Genomic DNA, 25,456 nt, shown 5'->3' with positions numbered 1-25,456 from the left:
TATTGGTGGATCATCATCAGCGTTTCCAATCTTTTCTACCGCTAAAAAACGATTACTCAGTTTACATTCTTTCTGTTAAAATAACGATTATCTTCAATAAAGAATATTTTCTGGATAATAGTCTTAAAATGTACTTATCACGAATTTAGAAAAAGCTCCTTATCGTATGCTCAAAAGAAGAATTTATTCTCTTGACAGGAATATAATGAAACCGAAGAAAAAATTAGTCCGACTCTATGCAAGTATATAAGCAAGCTGAATTTTACTTTAATATGCTTGATTATAACGCTAAACTTACCAGGATTCGTAATATATTTGATGTTTGTGACAGATTTGCAAATACAAATGTATGAAATATTTGAGGCAAGTAACATTTATTTGAATGTATATATTTTTCGGTATTCAAAGCGCGAGATACGTCGGATGTTTCGATAATCAGTTTTGCGAGCCGTGCGAGTTTCGCAAGAGCCGTGAAATTTGAGACAAAATTACAAAATTTCTGTACCATTATCGCGGCTCGATACACGATAATAGCCGCTAATTCGAATTTCTGACGCATGAACAAGAATGCCGCCTAACTCGATGTCGGCAGACGCGCGATTTGATATTTAAATAAACGATAAAATAGAGAAGTATTTTTTCTTATTTAATCGATAAGTATGCATTGAGAGCAATGTGCGCATATCTGAGGAGCGAAATAATAATATATTACGGCCTTTAAGTAGCGCGGTTAGCATGCATAATAGAACAGTAATCTGCGTTACCGGTTAATACGGTATTCAGCACAAAGATAAATACATACGCGAAGACGTGAAATTATGTAAAGGGCGATAAGCGCGAAATGCATGGCGACGGGCCGGCGTGATAAAATGCAAACGCGAATTCCGCGCGACGAGGAGGAGCAAATGGAACCGCGGCGACCGCTATTACCAGAATCGTTATTATCCCGCTCGCAAAATGCTACCTGGGAAGAATCGTTTCGAGAAAACACGAGCGTGATTTACGCGGAGACCCGCCAATCGTTTTACCGATTACGGAGATAAATGCGGTCGATTCGGCCGTCGTTGCACGTCACATCGGGTTTATGACATCGCGAAATGGGTGTGTTCCCATTTCGGGGGTATTCGTGAAATCATCTCGTTGCCGCGGTAAACTTCATTAAACTTCTATTCCGGCTTGCCCCGCTCTCTCTTGCCTCAATGGCCGATAATGGGCCGCCCGATGGAAAAATGGCGATGGCTAATTAGAGTTGCTGGGACGAGCGAGGTGGACGGAGAAAGATAGTGGCAGGCGTCACTTAAGCACGAGTATCGCGAACAATCGCGTCCCATTAATCGCACGGCGAGATCTACTTAATTCCCGCCCGGACGGAGTGCGTGGTTAATTGAATTTTCTTATTGAAATCTGTTCTCTCCCTCTCGCGCGCGCTGAATGCGAACAGCTAAATTAACGAGACACGTTGTCGCGAGAGCCATTGCGATTATACAAATTCCCTCATGCCGACAGGTTCCGTTTCGTTTCGCCTGGCGTGCTCGTTCGTTAAGACCGCGGATTTCCACGCGCGTCTTATCGTTTCCCCGTAATTGCCACTCGTCTCGTTTTCTATTCGCGGTGATTGCACGCCGAAATAATTTCGTTTCTACGCGATGTATCTATAGACGTGTGCGGGAACGACCGATAAAAATTCAAATCTCTCACTGCTCGTAGCGTGTTCACTCGATATATCGATTTAGTGAGTCAAAATTTCACACTCTATAGTGAGAGAAAGAGATATTTAAAAATGAGAAGATATTTCCTCGCTGGGTAGGGGAAGCCGGGGCTAGATGTCCCATATTCTAAAATTTTCAAGTTAAACTTTCTCAGATAACTAATTACTATGACTGACTGTATGAACATGATAGAGGCAATCTCTATGTGTCAGTGCCCGCCACGATCCTGTCAACCGTATATTTTATTTTGTAATAACCAAATCAAATATGCAACGACGTGGCCATCCTACCTTGATACAGTATTCAGTTACGCAGGATAAGAAGGCCACATATAAAATACATATTCTTCTTTGTAGTTCTGGGCTCTCCGCGAGAGGTCTCCACCCTTCTGCTGGCCTTTAATTATGGGCCAACTTTGACTCATCCACCCATTCGAGATTCTCTCTTTCTCTCTCTCTCTCTCTCTCTCTCTCTCTCTCTCTATATATATATATATATATATATATATATATATATATATATATATATATATATAATATTATTTTTATTATATCCAAAACAAAGTATAACATATACTTGTAAACTAGTTCATTGTAACTAGTAACACGTTGCTTAATTTTACTCACTTACGATGGAGAATATTAATACAAAACTTCAAGAGGCCCGAAAATTTACTTTGCTACAACTAAGTCAGTTTTTTCTATTTTCTAATTGTGATATTATTTCTGTTTTAATAAAACTCAGGGAAAAGCATCTGTCTTAAAAGGATCATTTCGCAATTTTATAATCCACTGTGTCTCTCAAAATAAATAATAAAAAATATAAATGAGCAATATACCTCTGGAGGGGAGAGTCATCTAGACCTGGTCTTCCTTATTGATAACATATTTACTAAAATCTAAGTATTTTAGTATATTTACTAAATCTAAGTATTCTCTTACTTAATTAGAATAAACAATTGCTTTCATGAAAAGCTATTTTCAGATAAGGATTCAAAGCTAAGGGATTTTAAGATTAAGAGATTTTAAGATAAAGAAAATTTTCTTTTCTAGCTAACTAATTTTCTAATTTTCTTTTCTATTTAATTTTCAAAGCTAAGGGACTTTAAGATAAAGAATATTTTCTTATTTAAGAAATATTATATATATATATATATATATATATATATATATATATATATATTAATATAAATATATTAGTACTTGCCGTATAAGTATTTGTTATTTCTCAAGTATTTTTTCTCTCAGTGTACTTTGTAAACCTAGACTTTCTAACTGTGTTCCGGAGGATCAGCATATCTTTAATGAACAGAAAAATTGAAGTCCTATTAGCATCTCTAACTGGCAAAAAACGTAAAAAATACCACTTATAAGTTCTAAAGAGGATATCATGGTGAATTTACTAGACTAAATAGAAGCAAAAGCAAGAGTTAAATAAAGCATTGAAGTCGAAAGTAAGATCAAAATTTTAACCGGGGTTTGCACATATAAAGTCTTTTTCTTTTCAGACGATTGTCCGCACAAAATCCAGCGAAGGCTAGATAACGTAATCCACGTAGCGCATTATCCCAATTCCGGCGAACGAAATCGCCGCCGTGGCAACATCCGCGCGCACCTAAGAGAGGAGAGACGCCACGGCGACGACGTCGGCGCCACTTTGATCGGTAACCTCGTTTATGGTGACGCTGGACACAGAATGTAGGAAACACCGATAACACCGGTGACGGAAATATCGACTTTTGAGAGCTGCCACGAGCATCCCTCCCCCGAAGCGCGTCCTGCCCTCCCGCGAGTCCTCCCCTCCTCCCGGACCGGTGCACCAGCCCCTGGCAAATCACCCATCATCCCCCAAGCTCTCGGTCGCGCGAAAGAGACGAAGAGGACGTGACAGGTCGGACGAAGATGGAAACGCGCGGGATCGGAAAGAGGGAAGAAAAGGGAAGGAGGCAGGAAGAGAGGAAGAGAGAGAAAGAGAGAGAGGAGCGAAAGAGAGGGTGGATCAACGAGTCGCGGCGAGTGTGGAAGAGCGTGGATCGATGGAAGGGAGGGATCGGGGGAGGGCCGACCGCTCTGGTGGCGGTTGAAAGAACCAATTTTGTCCTAATAGAAAAATCCCCAGCGCCGAACCCAATTTATAAACCCGCAAACATGGCTGGCGCAGGGCGCTCGCTCGCTCGCTCGCTTCGTCTCGCCTCGCCTCGCCTTGCCTCGCCTCGCCTCGCCTCGTCTTACCGCACCTTCCGCGAATCCCGATACACAACGGCGCCGGGATTTGAGTCAGCCATGTACCACATATCCTGGATAAGGGGTTTCAAGGTGGGAGTCCTCGGCGACGACGGGGTCGAGAGAGAAAGAGAGAGAGAGAGAGAGAAAGCAGAAGGAAAAAAAGAAAAGAAAGTAAAAGACGGAGAGAAATGCGGCCGACTACCGGTATAAAGTTTTCACACTTGATTGAGAGGGGGAAGTCGCTTAAAAAAGGAACGTCGGCGCTTGATTGTGGTAACTCGGAATCATTGGCTAGATATTGTGGAGCTCTGTTGGGGTACCGTGGAAAAATATCCGCGCAGAATAATAACTCGCTGTTGAAAACGGGAGAGAACGAAATTTCTGTTTCTATAGATTGATACCACACCATGCACATGTATCGGTGTAATACATAATGGGAAGCGCAGTATGATATGTATATAATGGTATAATAATATTAAACATCCGATATTCTATATTGGATTGTGTTTTATTATTTCTCTGGTGACGCGCGAAATGTTGATACAACAGATTTCGGTTAACCGCCTGTAACACTTTTAATGCGCTGCACACACCTATCGTGAAATATCTAAAAAGAAGATCACTTCTCCTTTTTTCTGCCAGTATTTTGTTAATTGTTCACATCTGGAACGATCAAAGCTCGTATTAATAATGAAACTTGTCTAATGTGATATTCAGAGTCAGATTCCAAGTTTTTCAATTGAATTTTGTAGAATTATTATAGAATGTTATAATCAACAAATAGATCGACATTTTGCAGTAATTCGTTGTCCTTTCATTTTATGCGTGTTATTTATATTTTAGGAACTGAAATGTGTGTTATTAAAAAATGTGCTATGTTCCTAACGAAATTTATCACCTAAATTTGTCATCTGAGATACTCAGATTTTTTTATTTAGAGTAAGATCTAAGGTTTTCAGTTAAATGATGATATGACGGCGGGAATTTTATATTAAAAATTACTATAAAATTCTGTAAATAAAGAATAGCTCGAAGAATATATCGAGCATTATGCATCAATTTATTGTCCTTTCATCTCTCATGTGCTATTTATATTTTAGCAAATTAACTAATTTGTTATATTCCTAGCGAAATTTATTATACTTCTTAGCAAGATAAATCTTACTAGTACAGTCTATTTCTGCACTACTAGGAACTACTAGGAACTAGTAAAATTGAAAAGAACTACTAAAAACGTAGTAAAATTAAAAAGAGTTTATGAAAAGAATTATAATATTTCCTCCGTGTATGTGACATTTATATCTATAGTCGCGCGATTCAATTGAAAAACTATCATTCAACTTTGATCCGTATTAATAGTCGCTACTTAACATTTGTTCTACGTGAGATATTCAGATCCGAAAGTTTAGAGAAAGATTTGAGAGAATTGTTTTAAATCTTATAATATACGCGACATTTGTAATCACAATTCAGCTGAAAGGCTCACATCTAACTCTAGATTTAAATCTGAGTCAAATCTTGAGACGAGTTTGAAGTAATAACTATCAATACGAACATATTAATAATTAATATTATTGATACCAAGACAAATCGTCGGTGTTCAAACATTTCACGATAATTGTCGGTTTTACGCGTGTCTATCCTCTCCTCATTATCGATATACTTTCAGTGTCGCGATGAACACCTAACTATTACGCGCGCGCTGGTTATTAGTACTGCTATTAGCAACGTTTCTCGCGGCCAAAAAGAGAGAAAGAGAGAGACACGGGGAGAGAGAAACCGAGAGGAGAGTTAGTAAACGGAACACATGGCCCGAAAGGGTACTCCTGTATCGGCTACAAAGGTATCCAACAGAGATAAATACGTCGCAACTTCCAACGCACGCCTCACCTAGTTCCGCCATGTATCCTGGGCATATGCACGCAGCAGGAAGCAAGGGTGGTCCATCTGCAGCGATCCGATTTTACGATAAAGGCTCGTCGTAATCGATTTTAAATCTGATAACGTCTACTCGCGTAGACGTCTCTTTCTCTGTGCATTCAACAGCCTTACTCGTAACGGGCGCGCGCTCACGCACATGCATTCACCCTTGCTCGCCCGGCGCGTCACACACTTTACGTCCTCTCTTCCCGTTCGCTGCGGCGCAAGTCGTCGCGAAAAGTATTTAGTAATAATTACGACTTCAAAGAGATACGTATCGTACGCGTACGTTCGTTCTTCGTTAGCGAGTAATTTAACAGATTCGCACCTCGTCTTCGCAAGTTCTCTTTCTCCTCTCTTTTTCATTTCCCCCTGCTCTTTTTCTTTTTTTTTTTTTTTTTAATTAACCAGCTTTTAGGAGATGGGTTTTTCGCGAGCTTTCAGCCGCGACCTCGCGCAGAAACCGGACGGCAAAAAGGTTCACCCAAGCCCGACTATCGCCCGACGTCCCCCTCGATCGCCGAGCTTTCGATTCCGACGTTCGTCCCGCCGGGCGTTACTTCCCCCGACGCCTGCGTCTCTTGACGACTACGCTTTTAATCGCGCGTACGGCCGCCTGACCCCAGGTCCACGGTCCCCGTAGTTTATTTAACAGCGCCCTGGGCATCGGTAAACACGGGTTAGCGAATTGGCCCCAGGGCGAGACCGAATGATAGTTAACGTACCGCTAAACGCCATTGGAGAGGAGAGACAGACAGAGAGCGAGAAAGAGAGAGAGAGGGAGGGGAGGACAGAGAAAGAGAGAGAGGGACCTCACGTCCCCCATCCCGACGTGGCGTATAACCAAGGCTCGTATATTGCGTGCGCGAGGGGAGCGAAATTTAATTTTGTGCTTTTTGTACAGGCCAAATCGTCCTCCCTCCCCGTTCAACCCCCGCGCGCGCGCGCGCGCGCGCCCTCGCTCGCTCGCTCGTTCACTACCTCCGCGCGTCCTCCCTGTCTTTATCGCGACGAAACCGTGGACTGAGGGGGCGGACGACGCCGGCGTCGAAGAGATTTCAGCGCGCTTTCATGGAGCGTCGGGATGGCATAGCGCAGAAGCAACGTGCTGGCTTCCACGTCGTTTAACGCGAGTTTATTTTGCGTCGATTCGCGCGCTGCGGCGAGCCGTGAACGCCTCGAGATCGCTGACCGCTTTGTTGCGAGCTTTTCGGCGCTCTCGCGTGGCCGCGTGACCCGAGGACGACTTTCATTAGCTGTGTTATGTACATCTCCGTGGAAATCAGGGCGTATACTGTGGCCTTTCCTCAAAGAGCAAACGATTCCACCTTCACCCTTCATTAGCCGCGTAGTCGGCAGATGTAGACTGTCGTTTCTTGTAACATACATGGTCTATTATTTGTATTACGTGTGCTTCCAAGAAAAACGCACGTTTTGCAGAATACAGGGGAGTACAATTGGCCCAACGGTATGTCGACTGTGCGCTTTGTTTATGTATTTATCGCGAGAAGAACGAAAGAAACGAAATCGTAAAGTGTTCCTTTCAAAACGCAGATATTTCTCCCAGAGTTACATTAATATTACAGATAATATTGCAGTTGAAAAATAAGGAAAACTGATTTATGAGCAGCCTGGAACATTTCCGCGCATCTCGAAATTTGGTATTAATATTCTCGAGAATATTAATATCACATAACACAACGTCTAGAATAGGGACATAAGACGTCTCTCAGATGTCAGAAAGTAAGACATCCCTAAGATGTCTTTAAGACATCTTATGTCTCGATTTCAGACGTTGTGTTATATGGATACATCGTGAGTGAATAAACTTAAGTGGCATTAGTTATTAGTTATTAGAGAGTTATTTAAGGAGTTATTAATTATAGAATAATGTTCCCTGCAAGTTGTTTCGGGTAACAAAAGTAATTTCCATTTATAAAATGATTGAAATCGAGCATATGGATGGACTCTATTTGAAGTAAGTTTAGCCTATTTGAGAGCCGACAAGATTGAAGATCACTCGCGAGGATTTTGGAACTACCAATTGGAATTTTATATGTAACCTTCTTATCCTGAGTCAATATGACTCGGTAGGGTAAGATAGCCACGTTATAGCATGCTCGCATTTCCGTTATTACAGGAAAAAATATACGATTTGCGGGATCGTTGCAGGCATAAAAACATGCAAAGGAAAGTTGTCTCTACTATATTTGTCTCTGCCATATAATCAATCGCAACAATTAGTTGCAACATCTGAAAAGTATTAACTTCGAAATTCTGAAAAGTGTACTATCTGGCCTCGGTCTGCCTTACATCTACAGTGGTGAAGGTAACCCAGCAAATACGATGACGAATTAATGACGTATTATTGACGTTAGACACGTCATTAATGTGTCTTTTGACGTCACGCTAGAGAAAGTAAAGAGCACACGCGCCTACTGAAGGGTTAAATAATGGCCTTGAAGTCGCACTGACTCGTGCGTGTTAATAAACTGCTCTGTCTAATTACCTGTCGCATCGATATATTTAGAAATTAACGAAGTCTCTATTCGATAAATTCCGCGATCCGATCATGCCTGGCGCGCTCGCCGGGAGTTCAGAAACACCCCCGCCTCCCTGCAGATCCCGTTAATCCGATGTCGCGAAGATCACCGCGTCGAATTAGCCGATGAAAGCCGTGTATATCATTGATATAAGAGTTAATGAAACTTCCAATCCCCGGAGGAGAGTGCAGAGAGCTCGCCTTTATGTCCCTCGCCCCGACGCTTCGCGGATATTAACCCACGCGCGAGCCGATAAAACGTACAATAATCGACGCTAAATTGCACATTGGATTATCTCGTTACGGTAACGATAATCTTCGTCACTGTGCGAAGGCCGTGGCACTCCTAAAATGAAAAGTCACCGGCGTGAGCGCGAAAGGTACAGAGAAAGAAAGAGAATAAGGCACAGAGAGAGAGAGAGAGAGAGAGAGAGAGAGAGAGAATATGAGGAAGACAGGGGTGAGGGAGAGGGAGGGCGGAGAGAAAAGGAGCGAGCGAGACGGCACAGAGATGGTTGACTTGATGAAATCATGCCGCGAGAATTAAACGGAGGATACCCCCGGCGTGTGTCGGCGTTGCGGGCGTGTGGAGGCACGAGAGGACTCGGGCCCGAGCTCCAATTGGCGGGAGCAAGACAACGGTAGGAGTTGACTGCAGTGTATACACAGTTAATTAAGCTGGAGTACCACGGCGGAGCCGCCGGAGGAGGAACGGGAGGAACCTAGCCAGAGGGAGACGGCCGACGAGAGGTGGCAAGAGGAGGGACGAAGAAGGAGAAAGAGCCGCTCGGATGAAAAGCGGCGAGAGAGGAAAGCGGAGCAACCCGAGTTGGACGGAGAAGGAGATAGAGAAAGGTGGAGAGAGAAAGAGAGACAGAGGCAGAACGAGAGAGAGAGAGAGGAAAAGGGAGAGGGAGAGAGAGAGAGAGAGAGAGAGCAAAAGGTCGAACGGAGCAAATGCGCGCTGCAAGGAGAGAGGGACAGAGGGATGCGCTACTCTGTCCTGTGGGCTGCAAACGTAATTTGCTCTCTGGATATGCAGTCCCAGCGGTTCTCATCGTGACCGTTGGAATAACGTCGTCCATCGTACGAAATTCCTCCTTCCCTTCGCATTCGAGCACTCGAACGCAGGCCGACAATTTTTCGTCGCGTCCGCGGAAATTTCGGTGATCTCCCTCGAGCGCGCGCGTTCAAGTGTACGCTGGAGACGACGTAGCGTTTCGCTTGGTGACACTTTCGACTCGACTCGACTGGAGCGAACTCATTTGAACGCTGATGCGTCGTCAACAACAATAACAACAACAACAACGTGCGCCCGTGTCGATGATCGGCCCACCGAGACAAGAAACATTCCTTTGGAGGCAACCCGCTCGAGTTCCCCTCGCGGTCCAATCCCGTTTCCGCATTCGCGAGCCTGCACGAGCCAGTACGGGCCTTCTCCATGTTGCACGCGAGACTCACTCGTGCGCTCTCGTTGTACACAACGGATCAGACACGGCAGAAAAGCCGCAGATCTTCAGCCTCAAAGAGCGCCACCCGCTGCGAGTTTTCCCAAAACCTGTCGTGAAATCCGTCCGGCCGCTTTACAATAGCAGCGGAAAACAGGAGCAGCCAGCGTGCGGCTGCCAAACAAGCTTTCCCATCGTGGCGAATCAGCAGAAAAATCCGTGAATCCCGCCGCGGGACTCGCACTCGCTCCAGTAACGGAGCCGCACCCCCGTTGTCTCGCCTTTCATAGCGCGTTCTGTCTTGATTCGCACCTCGAGCAGCAGCACCCCTCCCGGGGACGACGTGGAGGGGCTGCGGGGGAGAAAATCGAAGCGGATTTCGGGGACCGCAGCGAAATTAGACTTATCTCGGACTCATCGCGGACCAGCGCGCTGGCAGCTGCATCTCTCACGACGCGCGAGGTCTCACGAAGGCCCGATGAATGGAAGACGCGAGGCGCGGTCTTCTCCTCCTCCCTTTGTCGCTCGTCTCAGTATGAGCACTCGCGACAGATTTGCAAATAGACCCTCGAAAGGAAAGCGTTCATTCGGGACCGCGGCGTTGCTCCTTTCGACGGCCGGACACGCGCCATTGTGACCGGCCGATTCGAGCCGATCTAAGAACACGCTACAATGACACAGTCGAGGAGACTCGAATGGGGGAGAGACTCGGCCGCACAGAAGCCGAATTTACGCCGATTCCGGCCCGATCCGCTTCCGATGGACCGTGGATGATAGGAGGAGAATGGCGAGTTTATACAGTTTGAAACGTCGCTTTCAGGTGGCATCGAATTTCCTGGGATGCGTAGCGTATTTGTATAGATACTCGGGATAAGATTTCGTTACTCGAAAATTGCCGAGTAATTGCTCAGGTTAGACTTGCATCTGGAGAACTACCCGACTGGAAATTTACCCTATGCTTCTGATCAGGTTGGTCCCAGTCGGTTATCTGGTTTAGACAGTGCTATTAAGCTCTGATAAATCTTACAACATAGCGGGACAATCAGGATCTCTTACTAACTCTAATCTGTACTGAGAGAAAAATGGTTAATTTAACTAAAATTATAGTTATTTTTAGTCCCAAACCATATTTTTTGGTTCTAATACGAAAATGGTTGTAGTAGTATGCATATAAAATTACTATCACTAACATTATAGTAAAATATGGTAAAAAATTATTAAACTTGACTATCATTTATAATAATATTAGTTTTCTAAATAATGAAACTTGACTATCATTTATAATAATCGTTTATAATAATATTAGTTTTCTATGTGATTGTAGTTACAAATATCAAATATTTTTTCTGTCATATTTAAAGTCATTTTCGATCTTACCTGATTTTTAATTGTATGTTATCCATAGATCAGTAGAATGAGGACTTTTGATTCACGTACTATAAAAAGTTATAGTTGGTAGAAATATAAAATTTAAATACTGTTGAACCATTTCGATTGCCTGTCATGTAACAAAAAAACAAGTTATTATGAGATCGTTTTTGACACCAGTGTGCCAGAAGGTGACACAAAGAGTAAAATAAAGATATAAAATAAAGATTTTTGTTATATTTCGGTTATTTACATTAAACATAATATAAAAGGAAAGTTGTATGTAAGTGACTTATTTATTTTTGACTATGTTACACGTGATTCTATACTGTCAAATTTTAATCACAAACAAAGAAAAAAAGATAGACATTTAGATATTTAGATATATATTTAAAAAAGGATAGATATTTAGATATAGCTTATCTTTGTGATAATTTTAATAAAATCCATATTATATAAGCGAATAGCATTGTAAAACTATACTTAAAACTATTAATAATTTTACAAGCCTTTTGATTGAAAAGAATGATGTAATATATACTCTCAAATAATTATTTTACCTTCAAATCAAGTTGGAATATGTAACATCTTTCATCGTAAAGATTCAAATATTAATGAGAAAATCCTAGAGTGCGAGAATTCTAATTTCTTAAATTTATTTTCAAAAATTTTTATGTAAATTCACGTCTTCATCGCATTTTTTTTATATTTGCAGTAAAATAAAATAATGCAGTAAAATGAAATATTTAAGTGTATATTTGCGATCATTCCTGTACATAATTTCATTCTACACACTTCCATTGCAAACATTCCATTCTACAGATCTGAAAGTATTCTAGTTTTTTATTTCTTATAAATTTTTATTAAATGTTCTCGCGCAATGTAAATGGGCGAAAGTGAAAACGATCCCAGTGTGTCGGATTGAAATGCTCAAAATATATGTACCATATTTGGTGAAGATTAATAATAAAAATTGCTAGTAATTAAGCCATTAATAACTAGAATTTGATAACACCGCCATGTACAAATCAAATAATTGATTGAGATCAATCTGATCAGGACTATGGGATAAATTTCTCATCGGGTAGAATCAAATCGATTTCCGATTTTGCTCGGGTAATTTGGAATAACGCTGTGGTGCACCAGGCAGATCGCTCAAATAGGTAGAACCGGTTTTCCTGTGCTGTATCCGTCGTGGAAGGAACACTTTGCCTCTCGGAATACAGTAGCCGCGAGTCAATCATATCACACCGTAACACAAAATTACAGGCTTCGCAACGTCCGCAATTCCCGTTCCCTCCGGAGGAAGAAAGAAAAGAAAACCTCATCTGTCAGCCGCTAGAGCTTTCGGTCGCAACGTTTAACGGACAACGCGGCTACCTGGCTTTCCTTGAGGGGGAACCCTTAAGAGTTCGCTGGAAGATCGCTGTCTGGGAAATTAGCTAAAACTGGAGCTAAGTGGCTCGGGAAAGCGGAGCCGGGACGGAATAGAACGGAACGGCACGGCAGAGCGCGAACGTTCCGATCTAACTCCCGGCCCGATCCCTCGCTCCTCCGTCAGATATTTATCGCGTTTAAGTGGGATCCGGTTAAATGCAACTCGTGATCTGATTCCTGCGGGGTCTAAAAGCTTGCCTCGCCCGCCTGCCCGGCCCGCACGAGGGCCGCGGGCCAGATTCGTAGCGGAGATTGAGCGACGATGAAATCGGTGTTGCCGAAATTGTTCGCGGACTATTCGCGCGTGCACACATACACATACGTGCGCGCGCGCGCGTAACAGAGAGAGTGAATATAATACGCGTTCGATAAAGCATGTGAGAATGTCGAGAGATCTTCAAGCGATCAAACGTAACAGACTATCAATCAAATCGCCCTGTTTGACAAAAGTTACTTCATCACGTCGATAATCCTGAAAACAAGAGATTTTTACTGCATATTGTATAAGCAGGCTCTCTAAGCATATAACTGAAGTAATCTCTGAATTTTTTGAAGCGGAATCTCATTCAAAACAAGCGAAAAGTTGCAGTATTTTCATTCGAAGTGACAGAGAAAATCGAAATTGTAAGAATAAAGCGAGCTTAGAGTGAATTCTGGTTTTATATGAGCGAATATTTTTGCCGATTGGAGTAAATACATATATTCATGTGACGGTGGGGTGCATCAGATTCGTTCTTCAATTTCGAGTGAAAATACACTCGGCAACTCAGAGTGCAAAATTCAATTTGTATGAGTGGTAAATCACTCGAATTCGAGTGACTCAGTGGTCACTCTATTTTTCGATCGAAATTTCGCCTCGAGAAGTTTAAATTTTATTATTATGCGTGATTTAAACATTGATCATACCCAAATCCGCGATTTTATTATTATTATTATCGTAAAGCTTAATTTGTTCGGGACAAATCGTTTAAAGCGCAAGTGCCAAGTATACATAGAATCACAAAAAACATATTGCAATAAATATTTACTAACAAATACACATATTTATAACGCTCGAAAGAAGCAACTGAAAACTAGAAAACCCTAAATAGTCTCAAATAAAAGTATTCATATTTCCTAAGTAATGAAAAACATAACAAACCAGATCTGAGATGTATATATAAATACATACTTTGAGCGATTTTCAATTTCTGCTGCTCGTTTACTAAATAAAAATCCGCGAAGAGATGTTCCGAGTCGAAATTTGAATCCTACTTTCGGCCTCAATATCTCACTTAATGTTTACTTTGATACTCTGAAGCCTATATAAAATTCTTTTGATCCTATTTAATCTTCTAACTTTGTCGAGATATTCTCTTTAGGACCTACAAGTGATATTTTGTACGTTTCTGCCGTTTAAAGATGCCAAGGGATTCAGTTTTCATTAAGCATACCCGAGTTAAAATTTTGGTCATATGTTAAACCTTAAATTCTACAACGTAGTAGAAGCTAAGTTAGCAAAGTAGGTTTAATTCTAATAATAGAATTTATTTCTACTTTGACTTGATGATGTCCGAAATTTCCTCTTTCATTTTCAACATCAAAAAAGGTGTAGAATGGAATAGTAAGACTGAAAGTAAGATCAAAATTTCTTGGGTACCCGATTCGAAATTTTGATCCTACTTTCGATATCATTCCTTCTAACGTCTACTTTGATACTTTGAAGCTTGTAACATCTTTTGATTCTATTTAAGTTCACTACTAGCGTCATATATGTGTAAGACACCGATCTTTCACTTCAAGTTCATCATTACTAAAATTTTTCAATTTTACTTGACGTATGTTCCCTATCAACGTCACACGTGTACGACAACGATATTTTCCTTGACATTATTCGCATATGAACAAACCAAATCTGTTTTGCTTAATTACGCGAAAATAAATGTAATGTGATCTGTGGACAGAATTCCCCAAATGAACTGTGTTAGCGAACGTGTTAACCTACTAGCTTTGTCATGAGGTCCTCTTTAGAATCTACAAGTGTTATTTTGTATGTTTTCTGCCACTTGGAGGGATACTAATGCCCATTTTGGTTAACTTAACCGGCTGGTTATTCTAACGGAATTGACCAATCGCATCTATCAAGTCTGACTAACGAGAAATGTGATTGATCAATTCCATTGGAATAACCAACCGGTTAAGTTAACCAAAGTTGGTAGAAACGAGCATAAGTAGAACTTCAGTTTCCAGGTGTACTAACTTGAGCGCATTGTGGTGCAAATTTGCATCATCGATTTCTCCAGAAAGTGATTTTTTCGAGATACAATCAGATGTAAATAAGTTTTTCACTCCTTTGTTACTTTCCACATGTATTAGACACTAATCCTCCAGAATATATAGACGTTAAAAAATTAGGACGAAAGAGAAGTACAGCTAGAATTTCGACTCGCGGGTGCGTTCCTCGTGTCAGCGCGCTGAGATTTAGCGAAAGCCTCATTTCCGCGGCACGGCTGAGCTGTTACGGAGTCATGCGCGGATCTTTGACGTGCTACGATGACGAATAAACGCCGTATCGATTCCCGGTGTTACGCCATTCGCGACACCAGAGCCGCGATGTATCTTGACGCTGTTTTTTTCCGCGAGATGTAACGCAATCCGTCGTGCAATCCGATTACACGTCGGTGACGCATTTTCGGTGATGCGAGCGGGCGCGAGTGAGCGCGCCGAGGGTCCTTTCTATACAACGGAAGAACGCGGTCTCTCTCGTCCGCAACATATAATTTGCCTGGATTTAGTCGGATCGATTTTGAGTAGCTACTGTTTCGCTACAGGCGGATATCTTTTGTGGCGCGGTTTTGTGGGCGTACACTTCCCCCCGGGCTAAAACGCCAAATGGTAACGACGATACGCGGAATCGAACGTGGAATGGGAAACGGGGATTCGTTTTGTGCGCACGGTTTTCGGCCGGCGTGCCGGCGAAAAAAGAAACAATTTCCAACCCGGATCCGCCATTCTGGTAACCGGAAAACGTCCACTTCTCGTCTCTTTGTCGCGAAGCTAATTTTCGGGGTTTGCGAAAGGAAATAATGGCAAAAAAAAAAAAGAAAAAACCTTCCAAAACGCTCTGCGCGAAACTGTTTTCATCGCGGCGAATTCTCACCTTATCGCGCTGCTGCTTTTTCAATGACATTCAACAAATTCGCATGCCAACCTCAACGGGAAGCCTCGCAACTTATTGTTAACTAATCGACACGACGTCAGGTCTTGCGGAGTTGCGGGAGTGCCGTCGGCTGCGATTATTACGACGAATTTTGTATTTGTTTATCGGGCGCGCGTACGCGTGTGCGTGTCGCGGAATCAGACAATTTATTTCATTTGTGAGGTTCGCGCACGCGGCGCTGAGGCCGTGCATGTGTACGCACGATGTCACGTTACACATACACGTACACGATCATCAAATTGATATTACGTAAATATACCGACACTTCAGCTACAGTCAATGAAATCACTTTATCGCGTCGAATTTTCCAAATCACGCGGGAATAATATTTTCGTCGGTCAATCCACCGCGGCGGGCAACAGTCGCGGAATAAATATCTCGTCACTAAAAAGGGACATCTGGAACGCAATGAATCCGTCAGTCATTAAAAAAAAAGAATTTGGTTACATCTAGATGGGCTTCTCCATTAGCGCGGACACATGACGAAGTAATCGGTCGCCAAGTCATAAACGAGCGGTCACGAACTCGCACCTACGATATCGATGGCTGATCGGCATCGAGACTTGTCGATGTGGAGGAAAAGAAACGAATCGCCAGCGTAAACTTCCCCAGGAACACGAGCCTTCGGGGTAGGTAGGCGCGTCGCAGACAAAAGCGGCGCGTAAGGTCGCGCGAATCTGCGGGGCATCCAGAAGCGTAGGAGGCTTGGCGTAAGCGGTAAGCTTTACCTCATTTCTGGCAATTACAGGGGATGCCAGAATCCGCCGCAAGAATCAACCCACTCCGGCCGCGTGTGTGTACCATCCGCCTCTGTTTAGGTGAACCACCCCTTCGCGGTGCGCGTGTGCGCGCACGGCTCGCTCAGTCTGTGTTCGTGCCTCTCACACTCGCGTGCATGTAGCCACGCGACACACACCACTCGCACACACACACACACATACGCGCACACAGGCAGACAGGCGGGCAACACTACCCTCGTGAGGCTCGCACGTACATCTTGGTGGGGTCGAGACGCGCGTCATGGGAGCCCGTCCGCCCTCCTCAACCCCTGCGGCAACCCCATCCAGGAGAGAGGGTTGCCTGGAAGACCTCGGTTTGAGCACCACTGCCTCGCCATGTTCCAGGAACTCTGTCAGGATTGGTGGACGAAGCGACAAACGGCCTCGCCGATTCGCCCATTCAGGCCACGCCTCGCGCCCGGACCTCCTCTTTCACTTGCGAGCAGTCTCCGGGAGTAGTTGTGTGCAGCTGCAACAAAGGCCACCCCGGTAGACGACGGCCGGCTAGTCCTCGTTGACACGACGCACGCTCAAGAGCTTCGACCTTAACGGGAAGGTTTCTGGCCATCTGGCGCCTACGAAAGTGAATGAGCCGAGGACTAGATCGGGTGTCCCGTTAAGAGATTGGGGGTTACGTTTCCTCAGACGATTTCACTTTTCCTGCTCCACGTGAGTGATCGCAGCGGATCGTCTCAGAATCGCTGGAGGCTCTCGGATTTTGGGCGGTAAACGGCTGTTAGCGAAGACGGTAGCGGAAGACAGATTTTTGGAAATCAACTGAGCCCACTAGTGAACGGTTTGGGGTGATCCGATGAAAGCACACTCGTACACTATCGTTAGCCGATGTTAAAGATACCAAGCCAGTTCAGTGTCAGCAAGAAACGTTGCTGGACGAGTGCTGGACGAGATAAGGATGAAGTCCGGGTGACGTACCCGCGTCATGATTTGTGAAGAGGTGACAAGTGACCAGATATGGGGGTTCATCATGAGATATAATATCAAGTAAAGACTTGCGTCCGACATTTAATTGAACGGGGCCTGGTTTGAATCGGACACGTGTAAGAACTAGCTTGATCCCGTGGCATTTGTGTCGGTAACGTGATCTTGCTCCTCCTCTACAAAGACTTCAACGATCCCGCGATAAAGTCGCAAAATAGGGCTTGAGCAAACGTTGAAACTATGGTGGTCTGTCTCTGACCAGCTATCCGCGGGACAAATTCTTGAGCAGACGTTCTTTTAGATAGGCAAAGGGACGTTTTCAGTCGAGTGGCCGACGGTGTTGATGTAAGCGTTGCTGGAGCCAATCAACATCTCGAGCGGTGCGTGCTGTTGTCCGAGATGCACTTTACGGTGAAAGACACGTGTGCCACACGGTTTCGTCGCGCGATCATCCAGCTGTAGCAAGTTCTACACGGCGAATCACTCGCAAGGAGGACCACGAGTCATCGGCGGGGCGGTGTCACCAGCTGGAAGCGATCTCTTGCGAGTAATCCTTCGACCGGCTTCCCGACAATGGATTCTCAGCAGCTTGTCGATTCAGCCTCTCAGAACAGTCAGGACATCGTTTTACCGAAACCGGCCAGCAGTACCCCCAGACACAGCATCGACGCAATTCTCGGGTTGGCCAGCCATAAAAGGACTCATCAAGAGATGGAGGACACCAGTCGCGACACGCAAGAGAATACTGGTACCGATTTCACACCAATTTCGCCCCAAGCTACTATCACTGTTTCACGTTTCACATCATTTTCGCACACGTTTCCCCCGAAACACGCCTTGGTCACCTCGAAAATGGAAGCTCTCGCAAGGCAATTAGAAAGTCAGATTATCAGATGAGACGTCCGCACGTCTAAACGTTCAATGATCCACCCCAACTTCAGACCAAGTCGTTGAGCTGCTTCGACATTCTCCTTCCTCCGTCATTCTATCTTTGCAACATTAGCATTTTACCCTTCAAGAAAAACTATGCGAATTAACCGCAATGCAAATTCGCGAAGGATCACAGAATGCCGCGGCCGACGGGCGGATTCGCGCGAGGGGTGCACCTCCGCCGCGTTTCTCAAAGTCCCCCGTGCGAAGCACGTTGACTTTCACATCGCAGAGCGTCTCATGGCTGCCCCTCGAAACCCATTAACGAGGCAATCTCGATCATCCGATCCGTCCACTCGCTCCTTTGTGACCACCCTCCATCCGCGGTTTGTTAATCTCTATCGCATCATCAATCACTCAGCGCGCGTACTCTCTATTAGATATTTATCGCGCGTTTTATAACTCATTCATCAGTCATTGAATAAGTGTACGCGCAGATTCCTTGGACGCTGCCAAATCACGCGGCAGCTTTGGTCGGTCGCTCGATTTTCCGCGCGTTCAGCAAGCCACCGGCTTGCGAAGTGTAACTCCGGTCGGATGCCGCGTTAAATATAAATTTCGTGGTATCACTGCCCTGCAACGAGAAATCAATGGCCCGCTAATAGCCTTGATAGGTAACCCGAACGAATTCCTGCCGACGGTCGCCCGTGCAATTTTCCCCGCGCGGGGTTCGATCATTTTTTCGCATTTACGGATTAATTCAATCAACGGACCTGGCCATTTCGCGCTGTGACGTTGAATCTTGCATCCCGCTGGACAGACGCGATCGAGTCAGCCTGGCCATTCTCTGTCTGGCGGCTGCGTTACGGCCAGTAATGCGGCTTGATCGAGTTTCGATTAATTATTGTCGGGGTCGCGCTTGGTCGATGCGCGTCCATCTCGGTACACGGGAGCAAAATTTAAGAACGGCGAGCCAGGGCGGCGGCGTACAACACCGGCCGGAGATTCGCGGTAGGCACGACGAAAGACTTGGAGAGAACGATTAACTCAGACGATTCGCCGCGAAAAGTCAGAACACTACAAGATGCTCGCTACAAGGAACTCCAACGACGCCTTTCACTTCCGATTAAGGAAGCTCCCTATTTCGGGCGCATTGTGCTTATATATTTTTGTATCAGAAAAAAAGAGATAAGAGAGACCAACAAAAAAGTCAGCCACGTTCAATGCAGTCATGATTGACACGTTAAATAAATTACACTCACAAATAATGAACAATGATAAGAAAATCGGGCAAGCTAAAACCAAAAAATGCTGGACGCTTTTATTCATGTGATGGAGAAATATATCATTGTCAGCTGCAAGCTCTTGCTTACCTGATTTCTTTGTTATCACTTATTATTTGTGATTGTATGCCATTTTCTTCTTTTGACTTGTTTCATGCATGTACTGTTATTTTCGCATTTAACGCGACTGAATCGTCGATGCTTCCCAAAATCGATACGTTAGGTTCTCATGATAAGACTTCAATTTTTGTTTACTTTTCTAGATTATTACCTGCTTTTCCTTCGTATTATTCTTATAATCTGACATTACATTATATGTAATTAAATGTTCAAATTATTAATCAGCTTAATCCGATGATTAGTCATTTGTATTGAATAATCTTCCAAAATCCACTTTGCAATATGAAGAAACCAATTCAAAATCAATTCAAAAACCAACAATCCTGATACAAAAATATGTTGATAGGATGCGCCCAAGTTAAAATAGCTTAACCGGAAGTGAAAGGCGCTGTTGGAGTTCTCTTTGTGTACGCCAGCAACTGATGAAACATGTAAATGTTGTCTAATAATAACACGTTAATGGCGTAACACACGAATACTCGTTGCTCCACATAATGGTCGTGTTCGTTGCGTGATTTTCCACTTTACTGATGAGATCAATTTGCCGCATGCTACCTGTTCTACCTTCGTTTTTTCCTTTCTTCTTTTCAATTCCGCAAGACATTTACGCGCTCCACCGTTCAGCGCCGCGCGCAGGGTCGGCGCTAGTTTATTTTTATTACACTGGAATAATTCACGCTCATGCCCGGCTTGAGTGTGCCGGCCGCCGGTGATTAATGGACCGAGCGTTTTCGAAATTCGCTGACCGCAGAAGATACTAATCACCGTGATCAATGATTAATCGTTGAAACGCAATCCATGCAAGCGCATCCACGATATCCCGCGGATTCTCGTTAACGCCTCATTCGCAACTGTGATCATTTAAATCATTTAGATTCGCAGTCGCTCCATTCGGAACGCGATTACCATTGTCAATCGTCACTCGGATTATGGCGTTAATTTCGCCCGTCGATACGCGGCCACCACGTGAACGATACGTCGTCTGCACCCGAAACGCTCTCTAAGGATTCGCTCTGACGTGAATTTCCCGCGCGGAACCGATCGCACGGCCGTTGACGCACGTGTAAATTTAGCGTGCGCGTTGGCTGAGAGAAAGAGAGAGAGAAAGAGAAAGAGAGCGAGAGAGAGACAGAAAGAAAGGGAGGGAGGAAGAGAAAAACATTTATTATAGTAAGGCATGTCCTCTGAGAACTGTTATTTGTGATATAAACAAAGTTTGATTGTTTGATTTAATATTGCAGAGAGAATTGGAAGATTTATCAATACAGGAGACTGATTGTCGGGTTAGATAAATTAATGATAGATAAATTATTAGATAATTGAATATTCAATTATATATAGTACAATGTCAGATTATGAGAAAAATATTAATGGAAGAAATAATAATTCAGAAAAATAAATAAAAATTAAAATCTTATGGACCCAAGGCATCGCCAAATCACAAACGCTCGTCTATTTTACATATTTCAAATCATCTAGAGAGGGAAAGAGAAAGAGAGAGAGAGAAAATTTATTATAGTTTTAGGATTAGGAGATATCCCCATAGAACTGTTATTTGTCACATGCATAAAAAATTTGATTGAGGTAATATTATAGAGTAAATATAAATTATGATTTATCAATATAAGTTATCAATTATCAGATTAAGTAGATTAATGGTTTGGATATTTTAATTATATATTACACAATGTCAGATTATAACAAAAAAATATAAAGGAAGAAGAAATAATAATTCAGAAAAATAAACAAAAATGAAAGTTTTGTTATGGTGAGAATCCAAAGCATTGTCAAATCGTATCATAAACGTCTAATGCAATAGAGAGAGAGAGAGAGAGAGAGAGAGAAGGAAGAGACAGAAAGAAAAGCGTTTATTAGCGTTAATTCCAGGGCATATCTCCTAAGGACTGTTACTTGCGATATATATAAGCAAAAATTTTATAAAAATTTGATTATTTAGAGACTAAATTGGAAAATTTAACAATACACAAGCACTTAAACGTCGGATTAGATGGATTAATGATGAAAATATTTAACTATATGTAGCGCATACAGTATCAGATTATAAGGAAAATACAAAGGGGGAAACAAGTAACAATTTAGAAAAATAAGTAAAAATTAGTCTTATTGTGTTGAAGGAACCCAAGAAATCGCCAAACCACGAACGCTCGCCTATTTTACATATTCCCTAAATGTCTAGACGCAGAGAAAGAAAGATCAAAAGAGGGTAGGAGGCGGAGAGAAAATGAGAAAGAGAGAGAGAGAGAGGGGAGGGGAGGCGCGTTCGTGGGAAGCTCGTCGGTAACGTTAGCGTATAATTGGAAAATCGTTAGTATCGCAAGCATCTCTCGCGTTCTCCGGGCTACACGTGTGCACCACGCGCCGTTAATCCGTCGCCGAGACCGTATCGAGCGATCGAAATCGAGCCGCCGTCGCCGTATAACGGCCGCTGTCGGCGTTGGCGGCGCGGCGAGCCGATGCCGATGAAACGTATATCCGATAATTCCTGTTTCGAGACACTTTCGTCTCGGCTCGCCTACGCTGCCCGCGAACTGTCGTTCGTGTCATTCCGAAAGTGCGCACGCCGGGGCGAGAGAGCGCGCGAGGAGTTATCGACGCAACACTTTCGGCGGAAGGGTCGGAATCGACAAAACAATTTTGTGCCGGCGCTGCCACTATTAGCGAGCGAAAAAAAATGGCCAATCAGCTATCGGCCATCGGCGCCCGCGTGAGTAGCGTGAATGGCCGCGTCGCCCTTCGTGAAGTCGCGTGTCCGTCTCGGCGCCGGAGAAGACAGGATGGCTCGACGCCGTCGTCGTCGTCGAGCCGAGATATTGTCTTATTGTCCGTCACGATAATAACAATCCCGGCTTCCGTAAATGATCGACGCGACCGGCGACGGCACCGACGTCTTCGCACCACACGGCTTATGGCGTGTTCGGCGCGCGTCAATCGCTCGCACGAATTATTCGCGTGATTGGAGGCGCAGGGGCGGAAATGGTACACTTAGGGCCGGCTGTTCCAACTTCTTGGTAAATTAACTGATAGTTAAATCATATATATGTCTTTGTTTTTGCTTCAATTTAGACAAAGACAGACGTATGATTTAACTCTCAGTTTATTTATCAAGAAGTTGGAACAGCCGACCCGTAAAAGGGTATTATTTCGGAGTCTCTCTCTTTCTCTTTCTCTCTCTTTCTCTTTCTTTCTCTCGTCTCTTGGTCTGAAACGCGACCAGCTGATGATCGCGCGTTGTCTCGCGTCATTCGTTTAATAGTATAATTGCACGATTTGCGGATCTAATGCGACTAACAGGCTGCCGTTTAACGCCGGATTCTTCACTACAACCGTGCGATCGCGCTAAAAAGGTATTCAAATGTAGATCTTATAGCCTGTGATTCCTCCTACCCGCTTCTGCCTCCGTCTCTCGGCGGATTCAATTATTGTTAATTGCCAGTGTACGATTGAGGAGTTTTTTGAATGCAGAGCTAATTCCCATTGGCATTTACGTAATTGGAATAATAGCGTAGTATAGATTTCCACTAGAAATTCAGTACAATGTCTATCTAATCGAGTTGCGCTAATGACGAAACCGATGAAACCGCGCGTGTGCACGCGTATGAAGCGCGATTTGACGTTATCGGTGGATCGACACCGATCCCCCGGGCTTTCGTGCAAAAGTAGCTTGCAATTACTTCAATGCGACCCATTACCGCGTCAAATTCCTGCCGAAAATCGAATAACGCCTGATCTCGTTGGAGCAGAAAACGAGCAAGAAGTCACCAAGTCACGAAGCGAAGAAACGCGAGTGTAAAGTCATCCCTGTGAGAGTTGCGACACCTTTTTTGAACTAGTTTATACAATACAATGATATTTACACTTCTGCTTATAAACTACTTTTGTACGCCTCGTGTTTAAAAGTTTGTCAGCTCTCTCAGTGCTAAGAAGAGCGATTACTCATTTTGCTTTCCTTCTTTTAATGGTTATCTTTAAGAAAATATATTTTCTTGTTAATAACTTTAAAAAATATATTCATCACACATTCGAAAAAAGTTCATTATTATATATTTAAAAAAATGCATTCTCTTTGGAAGAATATCATAAAACTTTGTCGAAAAAAAAGTTGATTCAACTCTGTGTAACAAGCAAGTCGAATTTTTGTCTTAATTTAGTCTACTTGATTGAAATGCTGAACTTGTCAGGGTTTAGAACGCATTTTGAATGAATCTGATGTTCTATAATATAGTCTTAAAGTACTCATTGCAAATTTGAGAAAAGCTCATTATATTATGTACAACGAAAGAAAAATTAATTTTCTTTACAAGAATATTGTGGAAGAAAAAGTTGGCTCGACTCTACATAATATCCATGCAGCACAAATGTCTAAAATGCATCTTACGGAGGTGTCAGAGAGATGTCTAGATATCTCTAAGTCTTTTTTAAGATATATTTTAACATTTGTGCTGTATGAAAAGCAAGCGGAATTTTTGTTCTAATTTAATCGAAATGTTCCCATTTAATTTAAATGGATGTAAGTATGCATGTTTAATTGAAATTGTTCCGATTGAAATGTGTGTGTACTAAACTTACTAGGATTCAAAATGTATTTTGAACAAACTTGTTGATCTTGATAAACTTTTATAGGATAGGATTGTGGATATAGAGACTCATAAAATACTGAGACAAGTAACATTTACTTGAATGCAGTATGAATTTATCTGTATGCAGAGGTTCGCAACCTGGCTAGATTCGCATATTCATGAGCTCGTCGAAAGAAAAAGTGTCACAACCTTTATGCAAAGCGCAAGTCGTCTTCCTTATCTTATCCGAACTATAACAAGCCCGTGGTAAAGACCTGTCAAGCCTAATATGTTCGATGTGGGATTAATTGTCAGCGTTTATTGCCGGGGATTCACGTTGATCGCTCTCGAAGGGAACTGCTTGGAGCGAGAGACCAAGCTGAGAGGGGAGAGAGGCCAACCACGAGAGAAATACACTAACAATGAGAAAGAGAGACGGAGGCTGCTTAGCCGAGACCCAATCTTGTCCCGCTAATCGAATTATCATTAATTATGATACCGTGCGCGCAAGGAGGAGGAGGAGGAGAAGAAGGAGAAGGAGGAGGAGGAGAAGGAGGAGGAGGAGGTAAAAGAGCGAGGATCGGCCACTACTAATAAGTATAAAGAGGAGCAGAGGGACGCGACGGGCACGGAAAAAAGAAAGGGCAGGAGAGAAAGAGAGGAGCAGGAGAAGAGAGAAAGCAAAATGGGGAAGGGGAGATAGGTGGAAGCGGCTTTAAGTCGCTTCTTAAGAGGTGAATTGACGTGCCTACTAATGGATCGCGCCTGCCACGTCTCTTTCCTTCCTCTCGCTCACCTTCGCGTGCTTCTTTTCCTCTCGACCCCGCCGTCCACTACCACCACACCCGCACAGCCTTAACGGCGGGGCTAACAGGGTGTGTTGTCCGCGGCGAGAATCGCCCGTGTCTACTGTGCGGCCGCGATTGATCGAAATTAACTCGCTGGAATAACCAATGACCGTTGTCACGACGTGCGCGAGAACGCGATACACGATTATTTGTACACGTGTCACCTCGTGCCACATTGTGAGTCTGGCGTTT

General features: G+C 43.5%; 2 protein-coding genes across 3 annotated transcripts in view; one reads left to right on the top strand and one right to left on the bottom strand.

Moving 5' to 3' along the window:
- LOC116849468 (kynurenine/alpha-aminoadipate aminotransferase, mitochondrial-like) overlaps nucleotides 1–25,456 on the bottom strand; it is a 129,124-nt gene that overhangs the window by 44,388 nt on the left and 59,280 nt on the right. The gene's annotated exons all lie outside the window — the stretch shown is intronic.
- The window catches only part of LOC116849470 (retinal homeobox protein Rx1-like), a 127,470-nt gene continuing 118,893 nt past the window's right edge, over nucleotides 16,880–25,456 (top strand). For both annotated transcript variants that reach the window (XM_032826639.1, XM_032826640.1), the window contains exon 1: nucleotides 16,880–18,314. In XM_032826639.1, the coding sequence (XP_032682530.1) occupies nucleotides 18,140–18,314 (175 nt within the window). In that variant the 5' untranslated portion in view covers nucleotides 16,880–18,139. The remainder of the gene's footprint in view (nucleotides 18,315–25,456) is intronic.

The sequence above is a fragment of the Odontomachus brunneus genome, unplaced genomic scaffold, assembly GCF_010583005.1.
Source record: "Odontomachus brunneus isolate Ranch 3 - 2012 unplaced genomic scaffold, Obru_v1 Obru_scaffold_117, whole genome shotgun sequence".
Classification (NCBI taxonomy): Eukaryota; Metazoa; Arthropoda; class Insecta; order Hymenoptera; family Formicidae; genus Odontomachus; species Odontomachus brunneus.
Note: the sequence above shows the minus strand (reverse complement) of the source record. Positions and strands in the feature narration are given on the sequence as shown.